Source organism: Dysidea avara, chromosome 10, assembly GCF_963678975.1.
Source record: "Dysidea avara chromosome 10, odDysAvar1.4, whole genome shotgun sequence".
Classification (NCBI taxonomy): Eukaryota; Metazoa; Porifera; class Demospongiae; order Dictyoceratida; family Dysideidae; genus Dysidea; species Dysidea avara.
The window spans coordinates 24,667,984-24,692,509 of NC_089281.1; the positions used below are offsets into that span (position 1 = coordinate 24,667,984).

Sequence of the window (24,526 nt, forward strand, 5' to 3'; positions counted from 1 at the left end):
ATATTTTCGGATACTAGGCCTCCTAAGTTACATGTAACTGAGTGAGCTATCAGCAGCTTGAGACCCCCACTTACAAGATTATCATTGTGCTGTTCATTGGGTCAAGTCTGCCGATTGCAGATCAGTGCTGGCATGCAGTGTTTCATCTATAACTTGACAATTTTACTGGCACGTTTGGTGATCGTACATACTCATACAATTGTCCATGTGCTGTTGGTGAAGGGGTAGACCCTCCCACCTTTGTGGGTAATAAATACTACTGTACAACGCCAGGCCTTCTTTCCCATATACGTGACAAGATTAAAAACTGATGGTGTACTCTTCATCAGTTTTAGTCCTGACTATGTAGTAGCATTGCTGCTCATGTACTCCATGCACCTCCACTCCATTTTGAGATTCTATTTATTAGAACAAACCACTATATCCCAGCTACCCACTGATACTATTGAATATGATATGATTTCTCCATTAAATATTTCCTGAACATATATATACCAGTTTTTGTAAGCTGTATATATTATTCTGTACCCATATGACTCAGTGGAATTTAATACCAAAAGTTGGAGACCTTAGCCCTTAAGGACCGGCATGAAAACTATGTTGCGAGACTAATAAACACATTTTATGACTGAAGTGATTCCATATAACTGAAATTATGTGTCACAAGAAAAAGGACTATAATGACTGTTTATAAATGATAGACAAGCTGCTATATAGCCAGTCCTTTAATTTCGCATTGTTGCTGGCTACTCGTCGTACCAAGTCTAAAGGCTACATGCATGCAAAGTGCAGCAATGAACTTGGTCTTGCAGTGCTCAGTACATTAAGCCTAGTCTTGCATCCACTAGTGGACCATATACTGAGAATATACCCCAGGTATATGGTGGGACCTTTTCTGTATACTGCAGACTGTGCTGTGATACAGGTATATATACAAATGGATAGCCCTAGCTATGCATCCAGCTAAAGAGAGCAGTACTGAAAAGTAGTAGTTGACCCAGCCTACAGATTAGTCTATAGTAGTTGACTATGATCGGATTGGGAACTTCATCTAGTAGCTAGTTGATTTAGTATACAGATTAGGAGCTCCGGAAGGTGATTAATCTTTACCCCAATCAGTGATTGACTCCAATTCCCCTAATCAATTTAAGAATCTGCTGGACAGACACTATATAGTAATATAATACGATATGATTTTTAAATGGGTAAGTTTATAGCTAACTACTTTATTGTGTGTATGATTTAGATGTATAGGCCACGCCTCTATTCAAAATTTACAATTACAATTATGATCATGGGCCCTTGCCCCCATATCATTATAAGCGCCTCCGCCACTTATAGCCCGAGCGCGCCCCTGAAGCAATTAATATAATAAGTTAGCACGTGTGTAATACGTCATTGATAAGTGATTAGCTATAAGTACGGAAGGCATATGCAAGACGAAAGGCAAGATCGAAGAAGTTTGGAAGAGTTCAGCAAAACTACTGTGCTACATGAGGCCAGTGAAGACTCGAGCTACTTGTGCGCTACAGTGTTCTCATTTTGTGACATTTCTATGGACCGCATCAGGTTTTGTCGTGTTCACCATAGTATGGGGCTGTACTGATGGCGGATACTATTCGTCCCTTCCTTTATTTTTCTTCCTATTCGCTTACTGTTACGGAACATCCATTTTAAAGAAAACATTCTGTGGAGTTGTGATGAGTAATGTTAAGATAAATGTCAACCACTTGTTGAAAGAAGACAAACGAGTCGTAATTTTACTTCTCTCGTATTTACTACTGAAGGTTCTGTTACAAGTAACCTGCCCAGATTTGGAGAATTCCAATGGTTCACCTTTGTCATTGGTACTATTTACTGTCTTATTTATAGCTGTATACTTATTACCAACAGTCATTCAAGCATTTAGTAAAATGTTTTTAACAAAACAGAGTAGTAAATTTTCATATCAACTTACCAGCAACTTCTCAGGATTTTTCAGAGGATTAAAACAGTGGAGGTCAAGCATTGCATTCACCTTTTGTTTATTCATAATAACATTAATGTTTGATGCAGATATTAGCAGTATTTTACGCTACGTTGGTAAGGGTATGGAGTGTTGGCCTGTACTTGTCCCACTTAATGAAATGGATAAATTGCCCTACCCACTACAACATGCTTGGGTGAAGACTTGGAACATTCACTTTGAGAACTATAGGCCAAGTTGGTTGGTGGAGTATTGTTTACACTATGGAAGAGAACTAGGAGAAGTGGCTCGTCTTCTCCCCATGTTAATTGGTACATACATTTTAGCACAGCTAATATTACCACAAGATTGTAAAGTGGTAAAGAAGACCTTGTTTGCTAGCATTACTGGTGTGGTGATGGGTGGAGTGGTATCTGCCAGTTTCAAGATCTTAATACACCGCTATCGACCTAATGCATATGGTAATCCATACATGTGGACAGGTCCAGGAGCAAAAGTCGTCAATCACTGGGAGTTTTCAAAACTTGACTTGTCTTTTCCCGCAGGACATACCACTGTGACAAGTGCAGTTGCAACATGTCTGTTTTCAACTATAATGGGTAATTGTAATTGCAGAAAATCACTTACAGTTTGGCTGATCTTGTGTTTTTATTTTTATCCCATTATCGTCCTACTGAGTAGAGTGACTGACTGCTATCACTGGACTTCAGATGCATCATTTGGAGTGAGTTATTTAATTTTTGCCAACCAGACAAAGCGTGGATGTGGGTGGCTATATGTGATTTTGAGGCTTTAGGTTGTAGGTTTTCTTTAATGAAAACATTGTAGAGTTTCTTAGTTAATTGTGGCTTTCCATTATGTGGTGATTATATCATAGTACAAGGAAATCCACATTGTAGTTATAGAGGGCTTTGCATATGAAATAATTTAATCCATTTAGGGATCATAGAAATTTAAAGTAGTAAAAAGGAGGTCACCTACACCTACAAATATGCTAGTGGACATTTAATCCCTAATTCAGTTAATCAGGGTCCACTAGTATATCTGCAGGTGTAGGCGACTCTAATTGTTTCACTACGTACTTTTTATTTCAATGATCCCTAACTGAACTCAAAATTCCTCATTTACTTTTTTGTAACACAACTATGACTGGTGAACTCACATATACCACATCAATATAGAAAGCCATGAAATTAATTATTTTTACGTCTGACTTGCCCAACTATTAATGAAAATGAAGTGATTTGTTTTAAGCTATATTCAGCCTGTTACATAGCGTTACAAATGAAGAACAGTATCAGAGGGGTCTCTGCAATCAATTCAGAAAATATGGACGATTCTCATTATAAAATATGGACGATTCTCATTATAAAATGGTCTTGTGGTGCCCAACCCTCCCCCCCAAAAATGTCCGCACCAACTCATAGATTTTTTTTGCACACTGAAATGTTAATAACCACTACATAACTTACGTGCATTGTAAATCGATACTGGCTGTGCCATCTATTTGTCATTATTTAATTAGCTACTTCATTTTCCTTAAGGATATAAAATACTCATGGAAGAAACAGTAACAGAAAGGTTTACCATATCAAATTGGAAGAGGAATGAAAGTATTTTTTCCTGAAACAAAGTCTTGAAGGCACTCTCTTGGCAAGGCTTCACACGCAACTGAGTGACAGCAGAAGAAATTGCTAAAGAAACAGACTGTTTCTCATGGTGATATGGTTTGCGTGTCATTACTGACATGACGTGGCAAAATCTCATTGGTACTACAAAGATTCCAAATTTATTGAGATTCTGTAGATCCTTTTTGGGGGGATAGGCACCATGAGACTAATTATAAATGTGATAGTCAGCATAGGGAAGCCATAATGTACTGCCACAAATTGACATTTTGGAGATGTCAGCAAAAAGAAATGGGACACAAAAGTTGGACAAAGGTAAATCCATGATGCATGCTACTGCCCAGAATATTCTCAAACATTTAGCTATATCACAAATAAGATAAGAATTACTCAGAGACAATGGGTATTAATTTGATGGTTATTTGGTAGACAGATAATGGAAGTAGCATAGCTATGAATATTTTACAACAAGTGGCAGGAAAGAAACAAATGAATATAGTTACAGCCAGACTTATATCCTAATTAAATTTCACTATTATCCTGTGATGTCACAAGATGCATTCTTCTTATACCACTACACGTATAGAATAGTGTAGAAGGGGAAAAGTACAAGAAAATAATATGCATGGATGCTAGCTATTCCTGTTCGCTATAACAGGATCACTATTGCTTTATTATAGTGGTAATGTTTACCTTGTGTGGACACCAAAGTATGTACTTTATTTTCCATATGGTGAAAGGGTTTTGTATGGAAATAGTGTAAAAATAATTTTAAAACTTGGGAATAGAAATCACTGAAAAAGGTACAGAAACAAGGGTTAAACAAGCCAGCATGTTAAACACACAGAGATCTCTATTTGGACTCAATGAATATGGTAGCTAGAGACTAAGGAAAAAGTAGTAGTTTTATATAAATCTGGGGCAGAGAAGTACTGATAATGCTTCTATATAAATGTTTATTTTGAGTCCAAATAGAGATCTAACATGCTGGCCATTGTTTCTTTACTTTTTCAGCGATCTCTATTCCCAGTTTTAATCTTTTACACTAGTTTATTTAGTAGTCATGCACAGTACTGTATTATTTCCTTACAATTGAATGTACTTTGTACTATACAGCGTTGATATAATCCAACTATAGGCAGCATGCTGTGGTGAGCAGTAGTATGGCTTCTGATATACATGTTACAGCTATGTGATCATAATAAGTGTGGTATACCCAACAACATTGGTATACTGTGGTAGTAATATACGTAATTAACGATATAAGGTTTCTAAATGAACATGTTAATATGAATAGATTGGATACTTATAAACACATAGCTATTAACACATTGGTTAATATCCTTAAGTCAGAAGATCAATGGCAAAGTGAACCTACCAGAAGTAAATTTGCTTCAGAATGCATGATTGTTATCATTGCAATGTGCATTTAAAATAGTTCATGGACATGAAGAAAGACATAGGAAGGAAAGTATGTAGTTTTTATTCCCAAAAGTACTCACGTTTTGCTCTAACCTGTAGGAAAAAATAAGAAGATGAACAAAATGGCTCAAAATGGTAGATTTCAGTTCTTAAAAAGGTACTTTTTATAGTGGACTCAAACACTACTTCCAAATTAACTTCTAAGGTGGTGTTTAGGTGAGTGTTCAATTAGGATTTTGGAAAAAAAACATATATAATAGGCAATCTCTATTTGTAAACCATTACATGATACTGGATGGTTATGAGTAACATGTTATTATAATTCTTGGGGAAAAGTGACAGTTATGAAAAGTATGTTACTTTCTTTATTGTAAAAGCAGCATGTTTGAACAACTGGGTATTGTGAGATTCTAAATTGTCACACCAACTCATACTGTTAGATGCAAATGCAGTGTGGACATATTCAAAAATCTTATGTGGAGTATGTGTTTTAGCAATACACAAAGCCATGCCCACTTGTTGGGATTGTATGTTACTCTCTGTGGGCATGCATGGTGTCATTCCTATGCTAGACCACTAATTGTGTCCCCATATATGCATGAGTGGAGAATTAGATTTTTTTTTCATATCCCTACAATTTATGGTTAACCTACATATGCTTCTTGTTTTTAATTAAACTGGGTCACATCCAGGTAGGAACTGGGTCCTACCTGGATTACTGTCGGGTCAGCAGTACTGACCTACTTACAACTCTGCATCCCACTGTATAAACATTGTTTAAACAGTGAAGCTTTATTAACAGGGTTGGGCAGGTAAAGTGTCAGGTCATAGGTCATAGAGTACATAGAGTACACCTTAGGTCATAGAGTACATAGAGTACACCTTAGGTCATAGAGTACACCTTAGGTCATAGAGTACACCTTAGGTCATAGAGTACACCTTAGGTCATAGAGTACACCTTAGGTCATAGAGTACACCTTAGGTCATAGAGTACACCATAATCAGTATGTTTGAGACTGACTTGACTTATAACCACTGTGTGAAGATGGTCTTATTAAAAGGTGGCTGTTAAGTGTTTCTTTGTAGTTGTAGCACTGTTATTCTGATTATCCTTTAGTGCATGATGATACTGTGGATCAGTTTGAATTGCTTGTAATTTGTTGTAGATATTTCTTGGTTATGTGATTGGACATGTGGTGGTCTCCAAACTGACTACTCAAGTGGAAGAACAAGAACAGTCAAAGCAGGTGTTACTGATATGAAAACGATATTTTAAATGGCAAAGTTGTATAAGCAACTAGGAAATGTCATGTATAATTATAGAGTTCCATGCACATGATGACATGATCACCAATATTATTATTTGTTTCTTGAGAAAATGATGGGTAGTGAAATTAAGTACATACATATTTACATCCAGGTCAATTAAAGTACTATAAACAAAATACACTTGCATTTCAACAAACATGTATATTAGAAAGTAGTTACATAAAGCCTTGTATATCTAGTGCTTTCCAGTTAATAATGTATGGGTCTCTTGTGTGATTGCAGAGAAGTTGTTAGCATCACATGAGGACACTATTCTCTAGAAGTAAATATTTTCTGTGTGTCCGACTATGCTCACTGTATTACCAGCAATAATCACTTGTTGTCTTGTACTCTAATCCATGAAGTGCATTACAAAACATTATAAGCAATTGTAAACAACTTTAGTAAGTTTGCTACAGAACATATAGCTAATTTTACAAGGGATTTTTGAATATTATTGCTAAGCCCCATGACCTTGTTATGGTCACATATATGCGATTTTTACCTTTGCATTGCCCATTAATATGATAGAATCTGTATACAGTTGACTGCTCAACAAAGCTTCAGCTCTGCTACTGCAGCAGCAGCAGCAGATTCACCCCAAAACAGTGTGCTACTCATCATGACTTTGGAATCACCTACCTGTCATAAATTCCTTACCAACAAACAAAAATTTACAAAACATCTGTGAGAACACTACTCTGTGGATGCTATCCCACTACTCTGTTTAACATGTTCATTTCATCTTCTATATATGTCCCGTATACATGCCACCAATGCTCAAGACAACCAATTTCCACTTTCTTTGCTAATTATTTAATTAATTTTATGATTGTATGTAAACAAGGCAAGAGTAATGTAAACAAGTCAGAGCCAGGCGTTCCAATGTTAAATGTTATGCAATTTTAGAGTATTCCATTCTTGGAAATACTACTGAGTTCTGGAAATGGTGATATGATTATTCTCACAATTATACTTGATTTCATGTAGTAAGATTAATCCCAGATCCACATATATATACTTAAAACCCTTACAAACCTTTTTTTTCAGCAGAAGTAGATTCAGGGTGGGTTTCTGAGGTTTCCAGAAACTGGTCAAGTATTTTCAGTCAGGCATTTTTGCCTTCAGTGATTTGCAAAGGTATCAAATTCAGGTTGAAATATATACTCAATAGAGAAGTCAACTACCCTAATAGAACAGTCATAATTTGTATGTTAATTGCATCTCGACTGTTTAAGACCTAACACCTGAAATTTTTCCTAGGACATGCCCCCTAATCTCCAGAATGGTATTCATGTCTGTTGCATGCCTTGCACTACAAACCTATGCTCATTCTAAAATGTTCCAATACATTTCCAGTATCATGATCGTCATCCACTCAAATGTTTTATAATGACAAGCAAGCATCAACTGACTCAGAAAAAGCCCAGCTATTCAATGATTACTTTTACTCTGTGCTCTCATTTAGTAATCAACTAATAAATGATTTTGACACAACATGAACACCTGCGTAGTTCTGACAAGACTCCAAGACATTGAAATATCCCAATCTGATGTATTTGATATATTCTTATATACATCCCTCGACACAATTGTAACTGTGGAAAAGTACTTACAGTTTGGCTGATCTTGTGCTTTTATTTTTATCCAACTATAGTACTACTGAGTAGAGTAGCCAATTGCTATCACTGGGCTTCAGATGCATCATTTGGAGTGAGTTGTTGTGTATGATTTATGCTCAAAATTATTCTTGAAATTTAACATAAGTTTTTTTTTAGTAGGTAATGGCTGGGAGTTTGGGGAATGAACAGCTGAATTGTGTGGGCTTGAGATTTGAAGCTTTAAGTAATCGCGCATGACTTTTTTGTAATGTATAGTTGCCAATAACTAAATCAATTTGGTGGTATAGTTAATAGTGGGGAGGGCCCCCACTCTCGGTATAATTGAGACATGTGTTACACTTGATTGTGTGTGACTGCAACCTATGTAGGTGTGTGTGATGATATAGTAGCCTATTTGGTATAGATGAATTTATATACCTTCAAAGCAAAAGTACATTTTCCATATGCATTGTGTTCCAAAGTGTGCCACTCAATCATGCTATATTGACAAAGCCCACAAAAGTACTCAAATGACACCAATCAAACCCACTAAGAGAGCTCTCAATAACATTACCATGCATAGAAATAAAAAAACGACAACAACAACAACAAAAATAAATTAATGATTGGCCAACTATATGCACACAATTGTCTACAATTTCAATAACTATCATGTGACCTGATTGTGAAAACTTATACCAAAAGTTAACTCTTGCCTATACATTTTGAGCGTAATGTACACTCATAGAAAAATGGTAATTAAATGGTAATATCTCACCAAGCTTGATATTTGCATATTTTCCCTGAATATCGAGGCATTACCTTTCAGAGCATCTATAAACAAAGAAGTAGCCTTTACAATTTACTTAACAGTGGTTTTAGATAAGTTTCGAACAAGTGTTGCTGGATCATGGTCCTCACAAGGAGTGAAGAATGGGGTGGGTGGCTCAAATGGATGAGTATCGTAATGGCAAGTTCAGGTCAAATTAGGAGCTCTAGATGGACTGCAATAGCATAAAATATACATTTCACGTTACGTTAACATAACTTTACTAACCACTCCAAGCCAATAATAACGTTGTCTGAAGTCACTCCAGTGTCTTCCTATGGCCTTTAAAGTGATGTGTGGATTTTGACTTACAGAAGTTCCTCTCCAGGAAGCAGACCTGGTTTGTTCAAGACAAATATAGTGTGAAAATTGTTAGCCAAATAGTGTAGCCAACTATCCCTCTAGGGAGGCAACAAGTTAGCCTGTGAGTCAGAAACCTGAACCTGAAAACTATGCTGAATGCAGAACAAAATCCCATACCACTTGATCCACAGACAGCTTGCAGCCTAGGCAAGTGCCTGATGAGCCATCTGGTGCTAGTGTTATTTTACAACTTGTTTATGTGCCCAAAAGGAAATATGGTCACATGTGGCTTATACCTAATTTTTTCATCTGCTGCCAATTTAAATCACAAGCAGTTATCTAGCTTTATAGCCTTCCAGGCCATATGATTTACAACTCTTATAATTGATTGAGAGACCACGCTGAGTGAGAGACCACGCTTGGATGCTGTAATTATTTCCGTTTGCATGAGCATGGGTAACGTTTTATGCCTTTATATACATGTTGATGTTAGCTTATGTAGTGTGTATTTTATCTCTGTCAAGGTTTTACAATAGCCTATAATTTGTTGTAGATATTTCTTGGTTACGTATACGTGATTGGACATGTGGTGGTCTCCAAACTGAATAGCTACTCAAGTGAAAGAACAGTCAAAACAGGTTTTGCTGATATGAGGATGACAATGAAACTGTATATTATAATAATACTGTTCAGTGTTCCCATGCAGGGAATGTACGTGTACACTGTTATACAACTAGTGTTGTGTACAATAGAATATTTTATCACTATCATGAGTTTTTATCATGATTATCACAATAATATAAAGTTCAGCATGAGACCATACAAACAGTTATTTATGCAGACAAACAATTGAAGGTGTCTTTTAGTATTTGAGTGTTAATCAGATGGCTGCAGGTTCAAGGCTGTAGCTGCCCAGGTCCACTCATGGATTTTTTCTCCTTTATCAACCTTTTCAAGCATACTTTATGAAACAGGCACAGGCACTTGTGCTGTAAATCCTTAATAAATAAAGAAAATAAATTACTAGTTGACAGTTTCTTGGCTTATTGTAGGATAAAAGCTGTCATTCAGTTATGCTACTCTAAAAGTGTATATTTCATCAGCAATTTATGGTGATGTATTTTTGTGTCTGCAGCAGACTGCCTTAGCAGGTGTCCATCAGTATGAACACAAGTAATATAGCATGTACTAATAATGTATCCATTAGTACACACTAATGCATCAGCAGTGTCGGCATTATTTGATGTGAGTCATGCATGGTACATAATATATGCACAAAATTGATGACATAAATTCCTTGCTGCATATATATATATATAGTTACTCTTGAAATTAGCTTTTAGTGTGGGAGTTACGTGATTTTCTGTTGAGTATAGTTGAAGGGTATATAGTTAAAACATAAATCACTGAATGTCATAATAATAAGTCTGGCGGAAAAATGTGGCGCTATAGACTAAAACATAATGCTCGTAGCTTAATATCATTAAGTATTACTTGAATTTCTGTCTCCTCTACAAATAAAAAGATGAAGTATGGTAAAAGATAAAGTCAGACAACGAGTGATGCTGCATGATGGTATTACAAGTCTTCTTGTTTAGCTACTTTAGGCCAACTACTGGTGTACTGGTGACATACGCATTATCACTAAAAGGTTTTGTGGTCAGAGCACTCATATGGTTGCATGTTGTCAAACAGCACAGCATAATTCATACATAAATACTGACTGTATTTATTCCGTCTATGTTTAGGTGTTGGAACTAATAGTCCAAAAATTCTACTTAGACTCAAGCAAAAACAGACCACAGCCCCAAATAGTGAATAACATTAGAGTCATTTATAGATTTGAGGTTCGTTTTGTCTCGTTATAGGGAGTTTTTAAAAATAGTTGTTCCAATACTGAATAAAGACGGAGTCAGAATATGTAGTATTGGAACACTATTTTTGCTGTGCAGGTACTATATAAACCTTTATAAGAGCGTCACATTTAATTCACTGCTCTGTCCTGCAGTAAACGGTTGACTGTAACTAGTAAAGCCAGATAGAGAGATGAATTTCACATTGCCCGAGTTCGATGTTGGAGTAGCAGTAGAAGTTAAGTATACTGCTCCACAAAATGACAGAGTTCAGTTTGTTCTAATGAGAGATTCTGAGAATTACATGATTAATATTGCCGCTTGATATAATACCAAGCAGTTTTTATTGAACACCAAAGAAGGAGGTGCTTGGGGTGAATTAATAGATCTTTCTGATCACTTCAATTTTGACAGTGGAATTCCAATAGTCATAAGAGTTGAAGTAAAGGAAGGATATTTTGATGTTTCTGTCAACGGTAGCCATGTACACAAGTTCCTGTACTGGTTATCAGTTACTGACATTGTCAAGGCAGCATTTTACTCAGAAGCCAAGTTGGAGACCTTCTTTGTGTATTATCAATAGACAGTATACAGGACAGTATACAGGACAATATAGTAGTTTGTGTATCCTTATTGCACTTTGTAATTGTTTATTATCACATAGCTAGCTGTGTAACTTGCTTGCTTGTAGTTTTGTGTATGCTCTTGTATAGCTACACCTATAAATATTGTAGCTAAAAAAATCAATCAATCAATAAAACACGTAGAAGTGGCCATCAACAAAAGCATGCTGCTTACAAAGTGCTGAACCAGATATCATCATGTGCCATGACATTATACCGATATACTCTACCATCAGCTGCATGTTTTAGTGGGGGTCTATTCGCTGGCCCAATGAAGACTGCTCTATGGCCATTCTTACAATCTGATCAATATTCTATTGCACAACGTCAGAACAGATTGCATGCAGGGACAGTGTGATGTTCCAAACATTGGCCACAACTGGCCAAACCAAAAATCGTTTGGTCATTGTTGTATATAATGTTGTAGATGATCCAGCAAAGCTGGGCTGCCATCACACAAAAAGTTAAGTGTTAGTGTTGCAATATCCCATTTCATGCCCTTCAAGAGGCCCATCAAGTAACTTTAAATAACCTAGTAGCTACATATTACATATTATTATGAACCTCAATATACTATGTGCTGCTTATTTATTAGCAAGTATGGTATATTTAATTGAGGGGTTTGATTGCTGTTGAAACTACAACAACCAAATGACAAAAATTGATGATGTAATGTATATATAGCTGAAAGTCACTTAATAGAAAAATGAATGAGATAGTCATGCCATTTACAGCATAACTGACATGTGTGCTAAAAATTTTTGGAGGGGAGATAGAGGGATAAAGAGCCCCTCTTGACTCCTTGAATCTCTGTGCTAAAACGTCTTGATGACAAATTTATATGGTATTTTCTTTTAATGATTGAAATACCATGTAATAAACAGCTGTATATGTACATACAAAATAAACAATATGCAGAAATATAAAATATAAGTTAGCAATAAACATAAATAGCATTCAATATATTTCAAATAATAATTACAATCCTTTGTTAAAATAGACAGTCCTCACATCTGAAGGGATTGTTGACTGAACTTCTTTCTCCAATTTAGAAACTGATATTGAACTATATAACAAAACGAAGGTACTTCATGACTCATCTACCTATTGAGTATAGATTACTACACTGGTGTTCTGTACAGGCATACACCTTAAAAAAACACTACTGTTTTGATTTCACTTAAATCATTTCTAACCAGAAGAGAATGGAAGCAGTTTAAGTGCCATTTAAAATTGTCGATGATGTAACAAAATGTGGCTTGATATGAAGGCTATACCTACCTGGTCTTAACAATCATGAAATACATGCTTGGAACTTACAATGTGGTCTTTGTAAAGAGGTGTTACAAAGACCACTTCTTTACAAAAACCATAGGTCCTAAAGATAGCATACTAATTATTAATAATACACCTTCATTTATAGAGGCTACAACCACAAAGTGGTCCTTAAGGAGTCACTATTTTACTCTAGCATACATGTACATGAAGTTTTGACCATTTTCGTTTTCCATTTTCTGTTTCTGGTTTCCATTAGCACTGTTTCCGGCTTGTGTGAAAGTCTAAAACTATGTAACATTTTCATGCACCATGTACAACAGTTTAGCCCTCTTCCTCCAATTTCTAACCACCTCTGCTGTCTCCCTTAGCGACCACCTTGTTTATAAGACCACCTCGTTATAATGTCTATTCCTTGTTACTAATTCCATTTAGTAACTATTAATCAAATTTTACCATATATGTAATTAGCACAGTGAAGAATATTGGCTAAGATATGGCTAATATAACAAAGAGTGTAGTGGATTCTTTTTGGCAAGTAAAATGTGTATGTATTTAAAAATACTAACCTTTGTTGTGGGAATATTGCACAGCACATTGGAGTAGCAAATGCTAAGCTAAATAGAGATTTCATAAGTGTATTTAATATTACAATATAAACAGACTTACAAAAATCCAACAAAGAAAATCTGGATAGGTGCATTAAACACAGGCCATCGCTACAAAAATACCAACAGGTAGCTGTGTAGCACACAGCATTACAATGATGTACCTTTAATATAGTTGTTTTCTTTTCCAATACTTCCATTATAACTGGGGTGAGCACTACATGAGATACAAGATATGCACGTGAAGCTTGTAAGAAATTTGTCACTCACTCATTGAAGGTCCAGCCATGGCGATACGAGACAACACCACCTGGGATATTGCCTTTTTAGCTGCTACCTGGACAATATAATGATTAGTTGGTATATTGAACAATTAAAGCTGGAGAATTGAGCTATTGTGGATAGTTTTGTGATAAATGGAAATGATTTATGAGGCTTAGTCACTAAGGTTACAATAAACTGTACAATCTCTACTTCATTTACCTATTGACTGTTCTATTAGAATATATTGATCTTATATCTTAATTTTTAGAAACAGTGACCCCCTCTAGAACCATGCCTGTGAAAGATTGCTTTTTTTAAAATTGAAAATTTCAGTGGACTCTTCACTATACTGTCTGACTTGCACAGGTCAACTTCTAGTGATGTTTGTTAGCCATCAAAAATGATCTGGGGCGTATGAAAGGCAGAGGAAATATGATGACATGATGTTTTACTCAGCCCACAATCTATCTATCTACTTCTATAAATACACCCACATCATTTTCTAAGTCAGTTAGAGACCGCCCACTTAGATCTTCGTGGCTTTAAAATACCTCAGCTTCACCTTGGGTTTCTAAAATCACGAAGATCCTCGTGATTCTTTAACTACTACTTAGACAACTATCCCTCTAGGGACCTGCAAGGAGGCTAACAGTAAGCCTGTGAAGCAGGGAGTCAGAAATCTGTAACTGGAAACTATGCTGAATGCAGGCGATGACTTGATCCACAGACAGTACCTATCACTTAAAAAAATACTATTTCCCACCTACTTCCATCCCATAATGTTGTGATATTACAAACACCAATAAATCTACAATACATAGACATAGCAACAGGGAGCTACAGGGGTAGAGCTTTAAGTTTAGAGGGACCTTAATTACTGTTATAATCAAGATGCTCTAATAGAGCACTCATGCAGTACACATTTTCAATAAACTTCTGTTAAAATTGGCCAATTTTCAAATTTTTTTCAGTAGAGACATGCCTCCAGACTCCTTTTGATAGAGCATACTTCATTAGTGCTTCATGTGCTGCATGTGTTTTGCACTCTGTACAAATTTCTTAGACCCCTCACTTAAAATTTTGTTGCTATGCTCTTGCTAAAATGGCTAGGACGTAAGTAGCTACAAAGACTATGTTCAACCACAATATTAGGCTGCGTAGCTTTTACTAAAGACAAGCTATACTGTATCATTATTAAACAGCATGTAATTATCATCCACATGCGTACAATGAATAACACAAAGACTTCACAATATATATATATATACTGAGGAGAGTGTCCTACTCTCATATACCCCCTGTAGAAGGGCGTATCGTGAAGTTATGACGTAGCACTTCTGAGTTCACCTGTTTTTCTTCGTATAATTAATGATGTCATTAGTTGAACATGGTATCGATTGAATGTGTGCCTAACAACGTTGCTAGCAACCAGCTATAAGCGTTTCTCACCGAACTACAATCGTACCTACATGGCGCTTTGTAGGCATTTCTTGCTAGGCCATTCGTGAATACAGCTATCCTGAGTGTCGTGAGTGTGAAATGATGCTAATGATTCTTGCACTTTTATGGCTTCCCACACGTCACAAACCACAACATCTTGTTGTTATGTCATAACTTCACGATACGCCCTTCTACAGGGGTATATGAGAGTAGGACACTCTCCTCAGTATATATATATATATATATTATGAACTCTTGATAACACATACTCAGAGATACACACCTTTGACTTTCCAAGTTCATTTCCTTCACTGTCTTTAATGTCAATTCCCTCTCTTATTTCCCTATAACAGACAGCTGGTATTTTATTACGTAAAAACATTGTAGTGTTTACTTTTGTCTTATCATAGGAATATTTATACAGTTGGCAATAGCAACTGCAAAATATGGTACATATCGTCCAATCAGTGATGGTACATACTGAGGGAGAAGATAACATTGTAAAGAACATCACAAGATATGTAGCTAAGTATTTTGTGTAGTACTGTGTAAGCACATTGTGTGTGTGCATAGTTGAAGGGAAAGAAGCTTGTTTTGCAACTTTTAATAGACACTATACAAAGTTCCTGTATTCATCACTACCACCTATCAAGACACATGGTAGTGTGTTGTGTGTTGAGTGGCCCGAGAAGCCGGCATACTACACCAGTGTGTTATTAGCAGGAAAAATAATAATAATAAGATGATTTTCCACAAATAGTAGCTTCATGCTGCTTTTATGAGACAATATGATTTTTATTGCAAAAATTCCCTCCATCTTCAGTAGTACATGTACCAAATTTGAACTGTGAGATACGAGCCTTCAAAAATCAGCTTGATTTCTTTGTTTTTCTTCATCTTTTTGAAAGACATTTTATTCGATTGCCTTAAAATTTGGCACAGATTAGGGGGTTTAAAGATGCATCTTGGTACCCATGGTTCAATGTAATACTTGTATTGTACATCTTCATCCTTCACCTGGCTTGTTAGCGTGATATATTTTCCACCCTTTAGCCACTACTCTATACTGATGACTAGTCTGCAATAAACAAGAAGATGGATTGCTGAATAAACGACAATGTGTAACTATATCTCCTGCATGTTGTGTTTGGCTGTATGCATAATATTATAGACTGTGATCACTGTGCCACCTAGTGTTAATGCCACTCTGCTGATTTACTGGCACATCACCAGTGGCTTCTAGTTACAATAGAGTCTGTTGTGCCATATTGGCTTGATTGGGATCATTTTCCAATTGTGCCTTCACCACCTTGTTGTGCATAGCCTCACTTCACTGCTGAGTCATCTTCAGAGATACGTCACACCTACAATATAAACTTTCAATATAGCTTGGTATTTCTGCAAGTTGTGTTTTAGTATTGTGATTTTCTGATGCCATTTAAACTCCCTTGCCTGTGTACGTATGCATATGTATCATTTCCACTGGCACACACACTGCTCTGAGTGCTGGCTATGGCACTGTTTGTACATGCCCAATGGGTAGGTAGCAATGTTGGTGTATGTACTTGGTTGTATGTGACCTGGTCCTAGATAATTAATAAGAACAACATTTTGTCACTCCTACAAGTTACAAGAACCACTTGTGGGAAGAAGCTGACAATTGGTACATGGTTAGGTTAACCATCAAACTTCAAACCTTTTTGTGGTTTGGTAGAAATTGAACAGTTACAGAATTATAGTGAAAAAACAACAAAGCATGGGTAGTTAGTGTGTGATTAAGATTCGTCCAATTATTACAGGCAAATTTACAATAATAGTAGCACCTTGAAAATTGCTGTGTGGATAGTCTAACTTAACACATTTGTGTTTACAAATGAATTGGAGTAACAGCTATACAGATAACTAACATGTGTGATAATACATGATCAAGATACTCCAATCATCCATATAAGTTGCAAAAAAGAGTGTGGTTCCAAAAAAGTCAGAGAAAAAAGGTGTGAAATTATTGGGTAGCCAAGAAATGGCTGCAAGAATGTTAATGGCAATCATTTTTAATGATTACATTGTCATTGTTGAAAATGATCGACGTTAAAGATGCCATTTTATTGAATCAATAGGTAGTGTATATCATGCGAAGTACAAACATTTAATTACTGAGACAAAGTCTAGAAATGTCACATTGTGACATATACACTGTACAATAGAGAGGATGATAAAACATGGAAGTAGTGTGTGGATGGCAATACCAAGCTCAACCTCGTAGTGTTCCAAGATTACTGAGGAGTTATGCTGGTGAATGATAGTGAGGCTGTGCCGTAGTCCTTTACACTATTGAAGCTCATGCTTTTCTGGAGTAAGATTTGGTTTGTTTTGTTTACAAAGCTGGGTTAGCAAACAAACGATGGTATCCCTACCATTATCCTAGTGTATATGACTTGAAATCTTGCGAGAGTGACGCCATTACAATTCTCTACCTCTATCCACTGTATTGGAAAGGTAAGCCCTGAAACATAATATGGAATAGCCTAGAAACAAGCATTGGCTTGCTCCAACCACTGTACTGTTGTTTACAGTCCCTATAACAAGCATTCTCCAATCAGTATACATTCACAACTGTAGGCTGCAACACAAATTCTTACAGATATTCAATCCACGATATGACTTGAAACTAAATCAAAACTGGCTGTACATGAATACTTCTAATATGCCTCATGCATACTTTGTCTAATGCATGATGCAATGACTAACCACAATGACTAACCACAATGACTAACCACAATGCATCAAAATGCATTGTATCTACTAAACAAAGAATTAAACCACATGCACCAACTAGTAGCAATAGCCAACATGTATTTCAGTGGAACTTTACCATTTCTGGGTGCCACCTTTGATTTCACAACTTCTTTTACACCCTGACTTTTTGGCCTATCTTCACAGCTTGGCAGCTTGGTATAGATATTAGTTATTGTCCATTAAGAACACATATACATATTTAGAATGCCACATACTAATCCATGTCGTGCACACAGTCATACACACACGCACACACACACACACACACACACACACACACACACACACACACACACACACACACACACACACACACACACACACACACACACACACACACACACACACACACACACACACACACACACACACACACACACACACACACACAACCTTGCTCATCCTATTCATAGCCAGAGCTGATGTCACAGCACCTCCTGTAGCACACACATAAGGGATAGCCAGATTCCTATAGCAACAGATAGGATTACACAATTATCACATGTACATACACATTACATCACAATTACATATATACCACTGACTTTACCTTACAGAAATTGCTTCACCACTTCTGTTAGTATAGTTGACACCAGCGTTAAATGACTGATTCATCCATTGCCAGAAGATAACTGCACTCGGTGCTCTGTTAGGTGATTGACAAAGCCATCAACACAAAGATCATACAAATGATACTTGGCATGTGATATATGTATAACTGTTGACTATTATAAAGTATGGATTAGACGTGTTAGCAAACACGTGCCATTGTGAATAGACTGAAGTTTACGTGTATTGTATAGACTTTCGGTTATGTGGAGGTGACTATTCTTTAAGGACAAAGGTCTATTCCACAAAGTAATAAGAGATATTCCTACTTACTTGGCAACACAGTGATCACATACAATATATCCTTGGTAGGCTTTCAACTAGTTAATGAAGCTGCCATAGTAACATGCTTTTCACCTATTAAAAAGTATTTTTGTAACCTTGATTTACACTTGGCAATTGGTATATCTATTTATCTTGACAAAACTTTGTATCCACAAACATTTCACTCACCGATAAAACGTCATCATGAGTCCAGTGATGACCATGTTACCTGGTACTTGGAATGACATTCTACCAGGAAGGAACATCAGTTCTCCAGTGTCTGGATGGAATGCAGAACTGTATTGACGTTTAGCTTTCCATATGTCATCAACAGTGGTGTTGGCTGGAGCCCTACCTTCCCTAACATGAAACTCAAAATTATACACAATCACACTAACAGTTGGTGTGGTCTCACTTGTACAATGCTAGTAATTCCTTAGCCTTATGAAGTTGTTTAGCACTGAGTAATACATTTCTGGGGTCGGTGACTTCAAAGAAATGACTGGCTCTCCCAATGTAAGTGGACTGGTCATACCTGGGTTTACTGAGATCAATTATCGGAGCCTGAGACACTAGTGTTCTTCCGTCGGAATTAGACATCGCAGACACCGTTCACCGTTGAGTTCGATAACTTACGTACAGCTGACTAAGCTGCCACAGACGAGTCGAAAAGTAGGAGGGCCGTAGGTGTGTCGCGGTACGTAATCACTAAGGGAGGTATTAAATAGAACAGCACAGCTTCAGTCTTGTCACCTCGTCGCTGTTGTGTGAAAATTTACATCACTATGGAAGGTTGTTGCTTTGTATGTACAGTGTTTAGCATATTCTTAATTTGTGTGTATACTATCTCTTATGGGTGAAGATTGTGCTAGCTATTGTCACTCACTAACACTTGTTTGCGTATTTCCGTTGTAGTACCGAGCAGGCCTGATCCGCCAGTGGTCGGCAAAGTCACTCATTACAGCATCGAGCTCTACTGGAAGAGACCTAGCCAAGGATCAGACAAAATTAGCTATTGCATTCAAGAGGAAGAGTCTAGTGCAAAAGGGGGTGGATATGGGGCTGTGTACAAGTATGAACTGGTGTATTTTGCTATAGTATAAAGCTCAGCATGTGTTTTTGCAGTGGTTTTGCACTTAGCCACACACTGACTGGCTTGGAACCACAGACACAGTACAAGTTTCGACTCAGAGCTGGTAACAGCATGGGATATAGCCCATGGAGTCCTACTATTACTGTAGCCACAACAGGTACGAACTGGACTCTGTAATTGCTTGAAAAAGACTTACACTATAGGGTACTTTTTTTCTTTGATGTTCTTTTGATAGGCATGCCAATCACAGGTGAAACACTTCACAGGGCTGTCAATAGGGATTCGGTTGAATCAGTAGTTGAAATTTTAGAAGCCGTGTAAGCCATTACCTTACTCCTCTTATTGCTACTTGACACATTTCGTGTAGGCCTAACTTAGTTGATGTTACAGACAACTTTGGAAATTCTCCTTTAATGGTTACCTGTCGGCTAGGCTCTGTGAAGATGGCAAAGGCTCTCCTTGATCATAATGCTGACATAGACTTCACAAATAAAGCTGGACATACCTGGTATGTGTGTGGAGGATGTATTAATTGTGTGTTCTTCGTATTAATTATGTGGGAAGAACACGTGTTACTTTCTTGCTAAGAACAATCTGTATGTTTTGTTCCTAGTGTTATGGAGGCTTGTTACTATGGACACTTATCAATTGTGGAGTTACTAAGAGAAAAAGGAGCATCATGGCTGACAAGGGATAAAGGTGGCTTGTCTCCAATACACTGGGCTGTAGATGGTGGTCATATTGATGTAGTACAATACATTCTAAATGACGGAATGGATGTAAGAAACTGACTGTGTGTCCTGATTGTCATACAACTTTTAACAGGTTGATGACACAGATGGTATATCTAAGTGGACCCCACTCATGAGGCTGGGTAAATATATAGTTTTATGTGGATATCTTAATTTAATAATGATTATGTTACTTTAGCCTCACTGGGTGGTAGTATACAGATGGCTCAGGTACTGATTGATCGTGGGGCGAAGGTTAATAAGTTGGATAATGAAGGAAAATCAGTTTTAATGGTAATGGTAGATTATTATAATATTAATTAGCTAAGTGTACCAATATAGCTTGCCACTTTGAGAAGTAATGAGCAACTTGTGAAACTATTACTAAAGAGTGGAGCAGATGCTCAGTATAAAAATGGAGTAAGTGCTTTTGGGTGTATCCATTCACTGGACTACTGGACTTGATTTATTGTCTTTTATGGCCAGACTTGACTACAAAAAATCAACTATTTAAATTCACGTTATTAAAATCCTTGTACATTATAGTGTACTTGAGTGGAAATGATTTGTACCACCAACACAGTACAACTAGCACTATGCAATGTTAACACTGTCCATCTTCTCTAACTTTCTTTTTATAAAATATAGTAAAGTTCAGTCAGTTTTGCAAACACATTTTGTAACATACGTAGCTTTGATACATGTACACTGTAGCATTGTATTTAGCCATTTTAGCAGTCTACGTATTACTTGATTGGCAGTTCTTCAGTACATAAAGTAACCCTACCTGCCTGTCGGATAGTAAGCAATTCTCTGGCTAACTTTAATCTATAGTTGTATTTCTGAATGTTATGAACTCTTACTATTAGAACAGACCATTAAACTATAGAGACTACAGTTAGCTGTACAGTGCATCTCTAATAAGACATTGAGAAATTGAGCATGTGTAAACAAAGTGGTAGTCGTATGGCTGAAAGGTATTAGGCAAAATTTGTGAGCCCAGTCCAGTGAATCGATACACCTGTTATTATTTCTTTCTAGTATGGAAAAACGGCTCTTGATTTTGCTATGACTTTTAACCGCAAGGTACGTAATAGTGAAAATATTCTAATGTCTACACCTAACATAATTTTTAGGAGCTGATTTCAACCCTGGAGTCACATACAAATGTAAACAATGAAGAACCATAAGAACTAATATCACAGGCAACCTGGTCACTTTTATCATAGCTCAATATAGGTCACAGTTGACTAATACATACTATCATGTACAAAGATTACACATCATTTCAGTGGCTTGCAGTATATAATATTGTATATTGTCTTAAGTGTGTGATACATAATGATGGAGCTATTGTTCATCAATCCCTGACCTGGAAGAGACGATTGGAGTAGAACTAATCAAAATACTACTGCCTACTACCCTTTCAGGATCTTCAGTGTTCTCAATGTTAGCAACTTGATTTGCTTCACTAGCCCCAGTTGATTGAGTAGGGTCAAAAATTTCTTCTGTTGTAGTGTTCAGGACGTCGTCATCTGTATCGTAACCATCTTTGTCATTTTCAAACTATGACACATATTGTATTCTGTATATTATTGAGTTGATTACTAACCTGTTGATAAGTATTAGGCTGCTTTTTAACAAGCTTAGGTGTCTTGGTTAGACTACGTTTGAAGGTGTTGATTGCACTTACTACAACATCGCTGGTTCGTCTTACAGCATTTCCAGTTGTTCGTCGTAGAGCTTCTTTCCCTTTACCCAGTAAATTAGTTGTTTCATCATCTCTAGGTTTATGAAGCAATTTAGAATTTGAACGATCATATTGAGGACTCGTTGGTGGTGGTTTGGCAGTAAAAAAAGATTTTGAGCTGGTAGCATCAAATGCAGGATATCTACAAGGATTGTTTCATTATATTAAGTCATTAGTAATAAGTTACTCTTACTTGAATTGTTTACTTTTATGATACTTACTGTGACGAAGGCCCTTTTTCTTGCGATACTTACACCATATAGTGAGCAAGCCAATAGCACACAGACACAGGAGCACTGGTACCACACCACCCAGAACAATACCAGCAACATTACGAGCATACTGAGCTCTAAAATTAAATCCAGTCTCATCAGAATCATAAACTGTTAAGATTTAAATATCAGATGGACTAATAGATCAATACTCACCTATCATAAAAGCTGTAGATGGTTCACTACTTGCATATAATATATCATATTCATCAGTCGCATTGCGATAAGCCATCAACACAGCGCAGTAACTACAGTTAGATTTAAAGGCTGCTACCACCACTGGTTGTACTATTACAGTGTTTGGTAGAGAAGCTGCATCATAGGTATGATAACGAAAGTCAGCTGGAGTTTGTGAGCCTCGAGCATTATCCAAATTTGGGAGTTGTCCCACTGGAGTGTTGTGAAGAAATACTATCATTCCATCCATGTCTTTCTCCACTAGGAAGAACTGAAGCTCATACCCACTAAACACACAGATTTAATCAAACATTCATGTTTATATTATAAGTACATTTTACCTTACTGGACCTGGCTTGGTGGAACTAGCAAATAATGAAATAGTAACAATTATCTGATCTCCACTAGTTCTTGTGACCAGTTCTGGAGCTGGTGGTGCCAGGGGAACTAAACCACATCACCAGTATGTCATGTTACACACGTGTACAACTCACGGTCATATTTTGTGGTAAATGTTGTGTGACTTAAATGTCTAGTACCAGACTCATCCTTCTGAACTACAACACACGAATAATTACAATTAGGCATCAAGTTACTGATCCAGACTCTAGACAGCCCATGTGGATATTCCTCTCTCACTTGACTTTTATCAGTGGTTGAAGTTTTGTATGGTGTTTCATAGGTCAGTGTACAGTTGCACTTTGTGTATACTATGTAGTAAGGATTTCGAATACGAGATAGTTCTATTTCAGCTGAATATCGGGTAGTTTCTCTAACTATTATCCCAGCAGCAGCAGCTGTTAGAATTATACCCTAATATAACATACACCTCTAATAGTACGCACACAGCTCACCTGAAGCATAAATTGCTGAGCTAATTAATAAGAATATTCGAACCCAGGACTTCATTAGCTAGTCTGTTATCACACCGGCTACTTCACACTTTCTCCTACTTGGTTAACATGGAAACAGGAGAATTCGTCAATTTAGCGGGATTGAAGGTGTACAACTCTAGTGGCGCACAAATTCCCGCGACAAACCTTGTCCCTTCACCCGGCCAGAAAGCATCGCTGTTGATATTTGTAAGGAACTATGCCTGAGTGGCGTGCCAGTTACAGATGGCTGCACTTGAGCCATTACAAGGTGGCCTCACCGCAAGCCAAGTAAGAATCATTTTCATTAGTTCATCAACACCACTGCAAACTGAAGAGTTTCTACTGAAATCAGTTGTCCAGTTTCCTGGTGAACTATTCTCAGATCCAACACTGAACATTCACAAGGTGTTTGGTCTGAAGCGAGGAATATGGCGGTCACTGGTTACCCCACTTTGGCCAGGATTTAAACAATATGGCATGATGGGAATAATAGAAGGGTTTCGACTAGGACTGGAGTTTTCACACTTGGTTGGTGATTCTTGGCAGCAAGGTGGAACATTTGTAATATCCTCAGAAGGCAGGGTGATGTTTGGAGACACAGAGGAATATCCAGGTGACTGGAAAGCAATGGACAAGGCACTTCAGTCTTGTGGAATGGATGTCAATGTTGATTATCAAGCTGCCATTCAAAAATGGTTGAGTCTCAGGCAAAGTAGACGGTCACAAGAGTCTGAAAGACAAACCAATCACAAATTTTATCTGTTTTGGGTAACCTTCGTCATCATAATTTGTGCCATTCTTTGGTGTACATAGATCGACAAGTAATACTTCAATGCATT

At 37.0% G+C, this 24,526-nt stretch overlaps 4 protein-coding genes across 6 annotated transcripts; 2 read left to right on the plus strand and 2 right to left on the minus strand.

The window, feature by feature from the left end:
• The first annotated feature begins 1,418 nt into the window (after positions 1-1,418).
• LOC136236634 (uncharacterized) lies at positions 1,419-9,891 on the plus strand. 2 transcript variants are annotated; one of them, XR_010692195.1, is made up of 3 exons: positions 5,239-6,077; positions 6,183-8,037; positions 9,611-9,891. XR_010692195.1 is itself a non-coding variant. In XM_066026858.1 (2 exons), the coding sequence occupies exons 1-2, from the start codon at positions 1,494-1,496 to the stop codon at positions 6,276-6,278; spliced, it is 1,293 nt and encodes a 430-aa protein (XP_065882930.1). In that variant the 5' UTR covers positions 1,419-1,493; the 3' UTR covers positions 6,279-6,645. The 2 variants fall into 2 exon arrangements, 1 of the variants encoding a protein (XP_065882930.1); XM_066026858.1 differs by lacking the exons at positions 5,239-6,077; positions 9,611-9,891 and adding an exon at positions 1,419-2,690 and having other exon boundaries at positions 6,183-6,645.
• A 2,478-nt stretch (positions 9,892-12,369) lies between these two features.
• Positions 12,370-19,523, minus strand: LOC136236657 (sideroflexin-1-like). Its single transcript, XM_066026881.1, has 11 exons — positions 19,205-19,523; positions 18,979-19,149; positions 18,467-18,562; positions 18,310-18,385; positions 15,515-15,600; positions 15,404-15,464; positions 13,687-13,753; positions 13,581-13,633; positions 13,478-13,527; positions 13,378-13,425; positions 12,370-12,599 (listed from the first exon to the last, which is right to left on the minus strand). Exons 1-11 carry the CDS (start codon positions 19,387-19,389, stop codon positions 12,512-12,514), a joined length of 981 nt encoding a protein of 326 aa, XP_065882953.1. The 5' UTR covers positions 19,390-19,523; the 3' UTR covers positions 12,370-12,511.
• Positions 19,265-21,940, plus strand: LOC136236654 (fibronectin type 3 and ankyrin repeat domains protein 1-like). The gene is made up of 11 exons (XM_066026878.1): positions 19,265-19,581; positions 19,705-19,861; positions 19,915-20,039; positions 20,118-20,199; positions 20,250-20,390; positions 20,496-20,661; positions 20,708-20,756; positions 20,813-20,907; positions 20,956-21,033; positions 21,655-21,699; positions 21,750-21,940. Exons 1-11 carry the CDS (start codon positions 19,575-19,577, stop codon positions 21,801-21,803), a joined length of 999 nt encoding a protein of 332 aa, XP_065882950.1. The 5' UTR covers positions 19,265-19,574; the 3' UTR covers positions 21,804-21,940.
• Positions 21,783-24,476, minus strand: LOC136236625 (uncharacterized). 2 transcript variants are annotated; one of them, XM_066026849.1, is made up of 7 exons: positions 23,667-24,476; positions 23,307-23,609; positions 23,154-23,259; positions 22,792-23,099; positions 22,557-22,746; positions 22,226-22,505; positions 21,783-22,179 (listed from the first exon to the last, which is right to left on the minus strand). In XM_066026849.1, exons 1-7 carry the CDS (start codon positions 23,719-23,721, stop codon positions 21,964-21,966), a joined length of 1,458 nt encoding a protein of 485 aa, XP_065882921.1. In that variant the 5' UTR covers positions 23,722-24,476; the 3' UTR covers positions 21,783-21,963. The 2 variants fall into 2 exon arrangements, with proteins under 2 accessions (XP_065882921.1, XP_065882922.1); XM_066026850.1 differs by having other exon boundaries at positions 22,111-22,148.
• Positions 24,477-24,526: the final 50 nt, after the last annotated feature.

Bases quoted from the DNA above. Each gene is read 5' to 3' on its own strand.
- LOC136236634 (XM_066026858.1), top strand. From the start codon at position 1,494: ATGAGGCCAGTGAAGACTCGAGCTACTTGTGCGCTACAGTGTTCTCAT. The intron at 2,691-6,182 runs GTGAGTTATTTA...AATTTGTTGTAG, and splicing joins CTTCAGATGCATCATTTGGA to ATATTTCTTGGTTATGTGAT.
- LOC136236657 (XM_066026881.1), bottom strand. From the start codon at position 19,389: ATGTCTAATTCCGACGGAAGAACACTAGTGTCTCAGGCTCCGATAATT. The intron at 18,563-18,978 runs GTGAGTGAAATG...ATCACCTAACAG, and splicing joins CTCATGATGACGTTTTATCG to AGCACCGAGTGCAGTTATCT. The intron at 12,600-13,377 runs GTTAGTATTTTT...TTTGTTATATAG, and splicing joins GCAATATTCCCACAACAAAG to TTCAATATCAGTTTCTAAAT.
- LOC136236654 (XM_066026878.1), top strand. The intron at 19,862-19,914 runs GTATGAACTGGT...GTGTTTTTGCAG, and splicing joins GGATATGGGGCTGTGTACAA to TGGTTTTGCACTTAGCCACA. The intron at 20,908-20,955 runs GTAATGGTAGAT...GTACCAATATAG, and splicing joins AAGGAAAATCAGTTTTAATG to CTTGCCACTTTGAGAAGTAA.
- LOC136236625 (XM_066026849.1), bottom strand. From the start codon at position 23,721: ATGAAGTCCTGGGTTCGAATATTCTTATTAATTAGCTCAGCAATTTAT. The intron at 22,747-22,791 runs GTGAGTATTGAT...AAATCTTAACAG, and splicing joins ATCTACAGCTTTTATGATAG to TTTATGATTCTGATGAGACT. The intron at 22,180-22,225 runs GTTAGTAATCAA...TATGTGTCATAG, and splicing joins AGCCTAATACTTATCAACAG to TTTGAAAATGACAAAGATGG.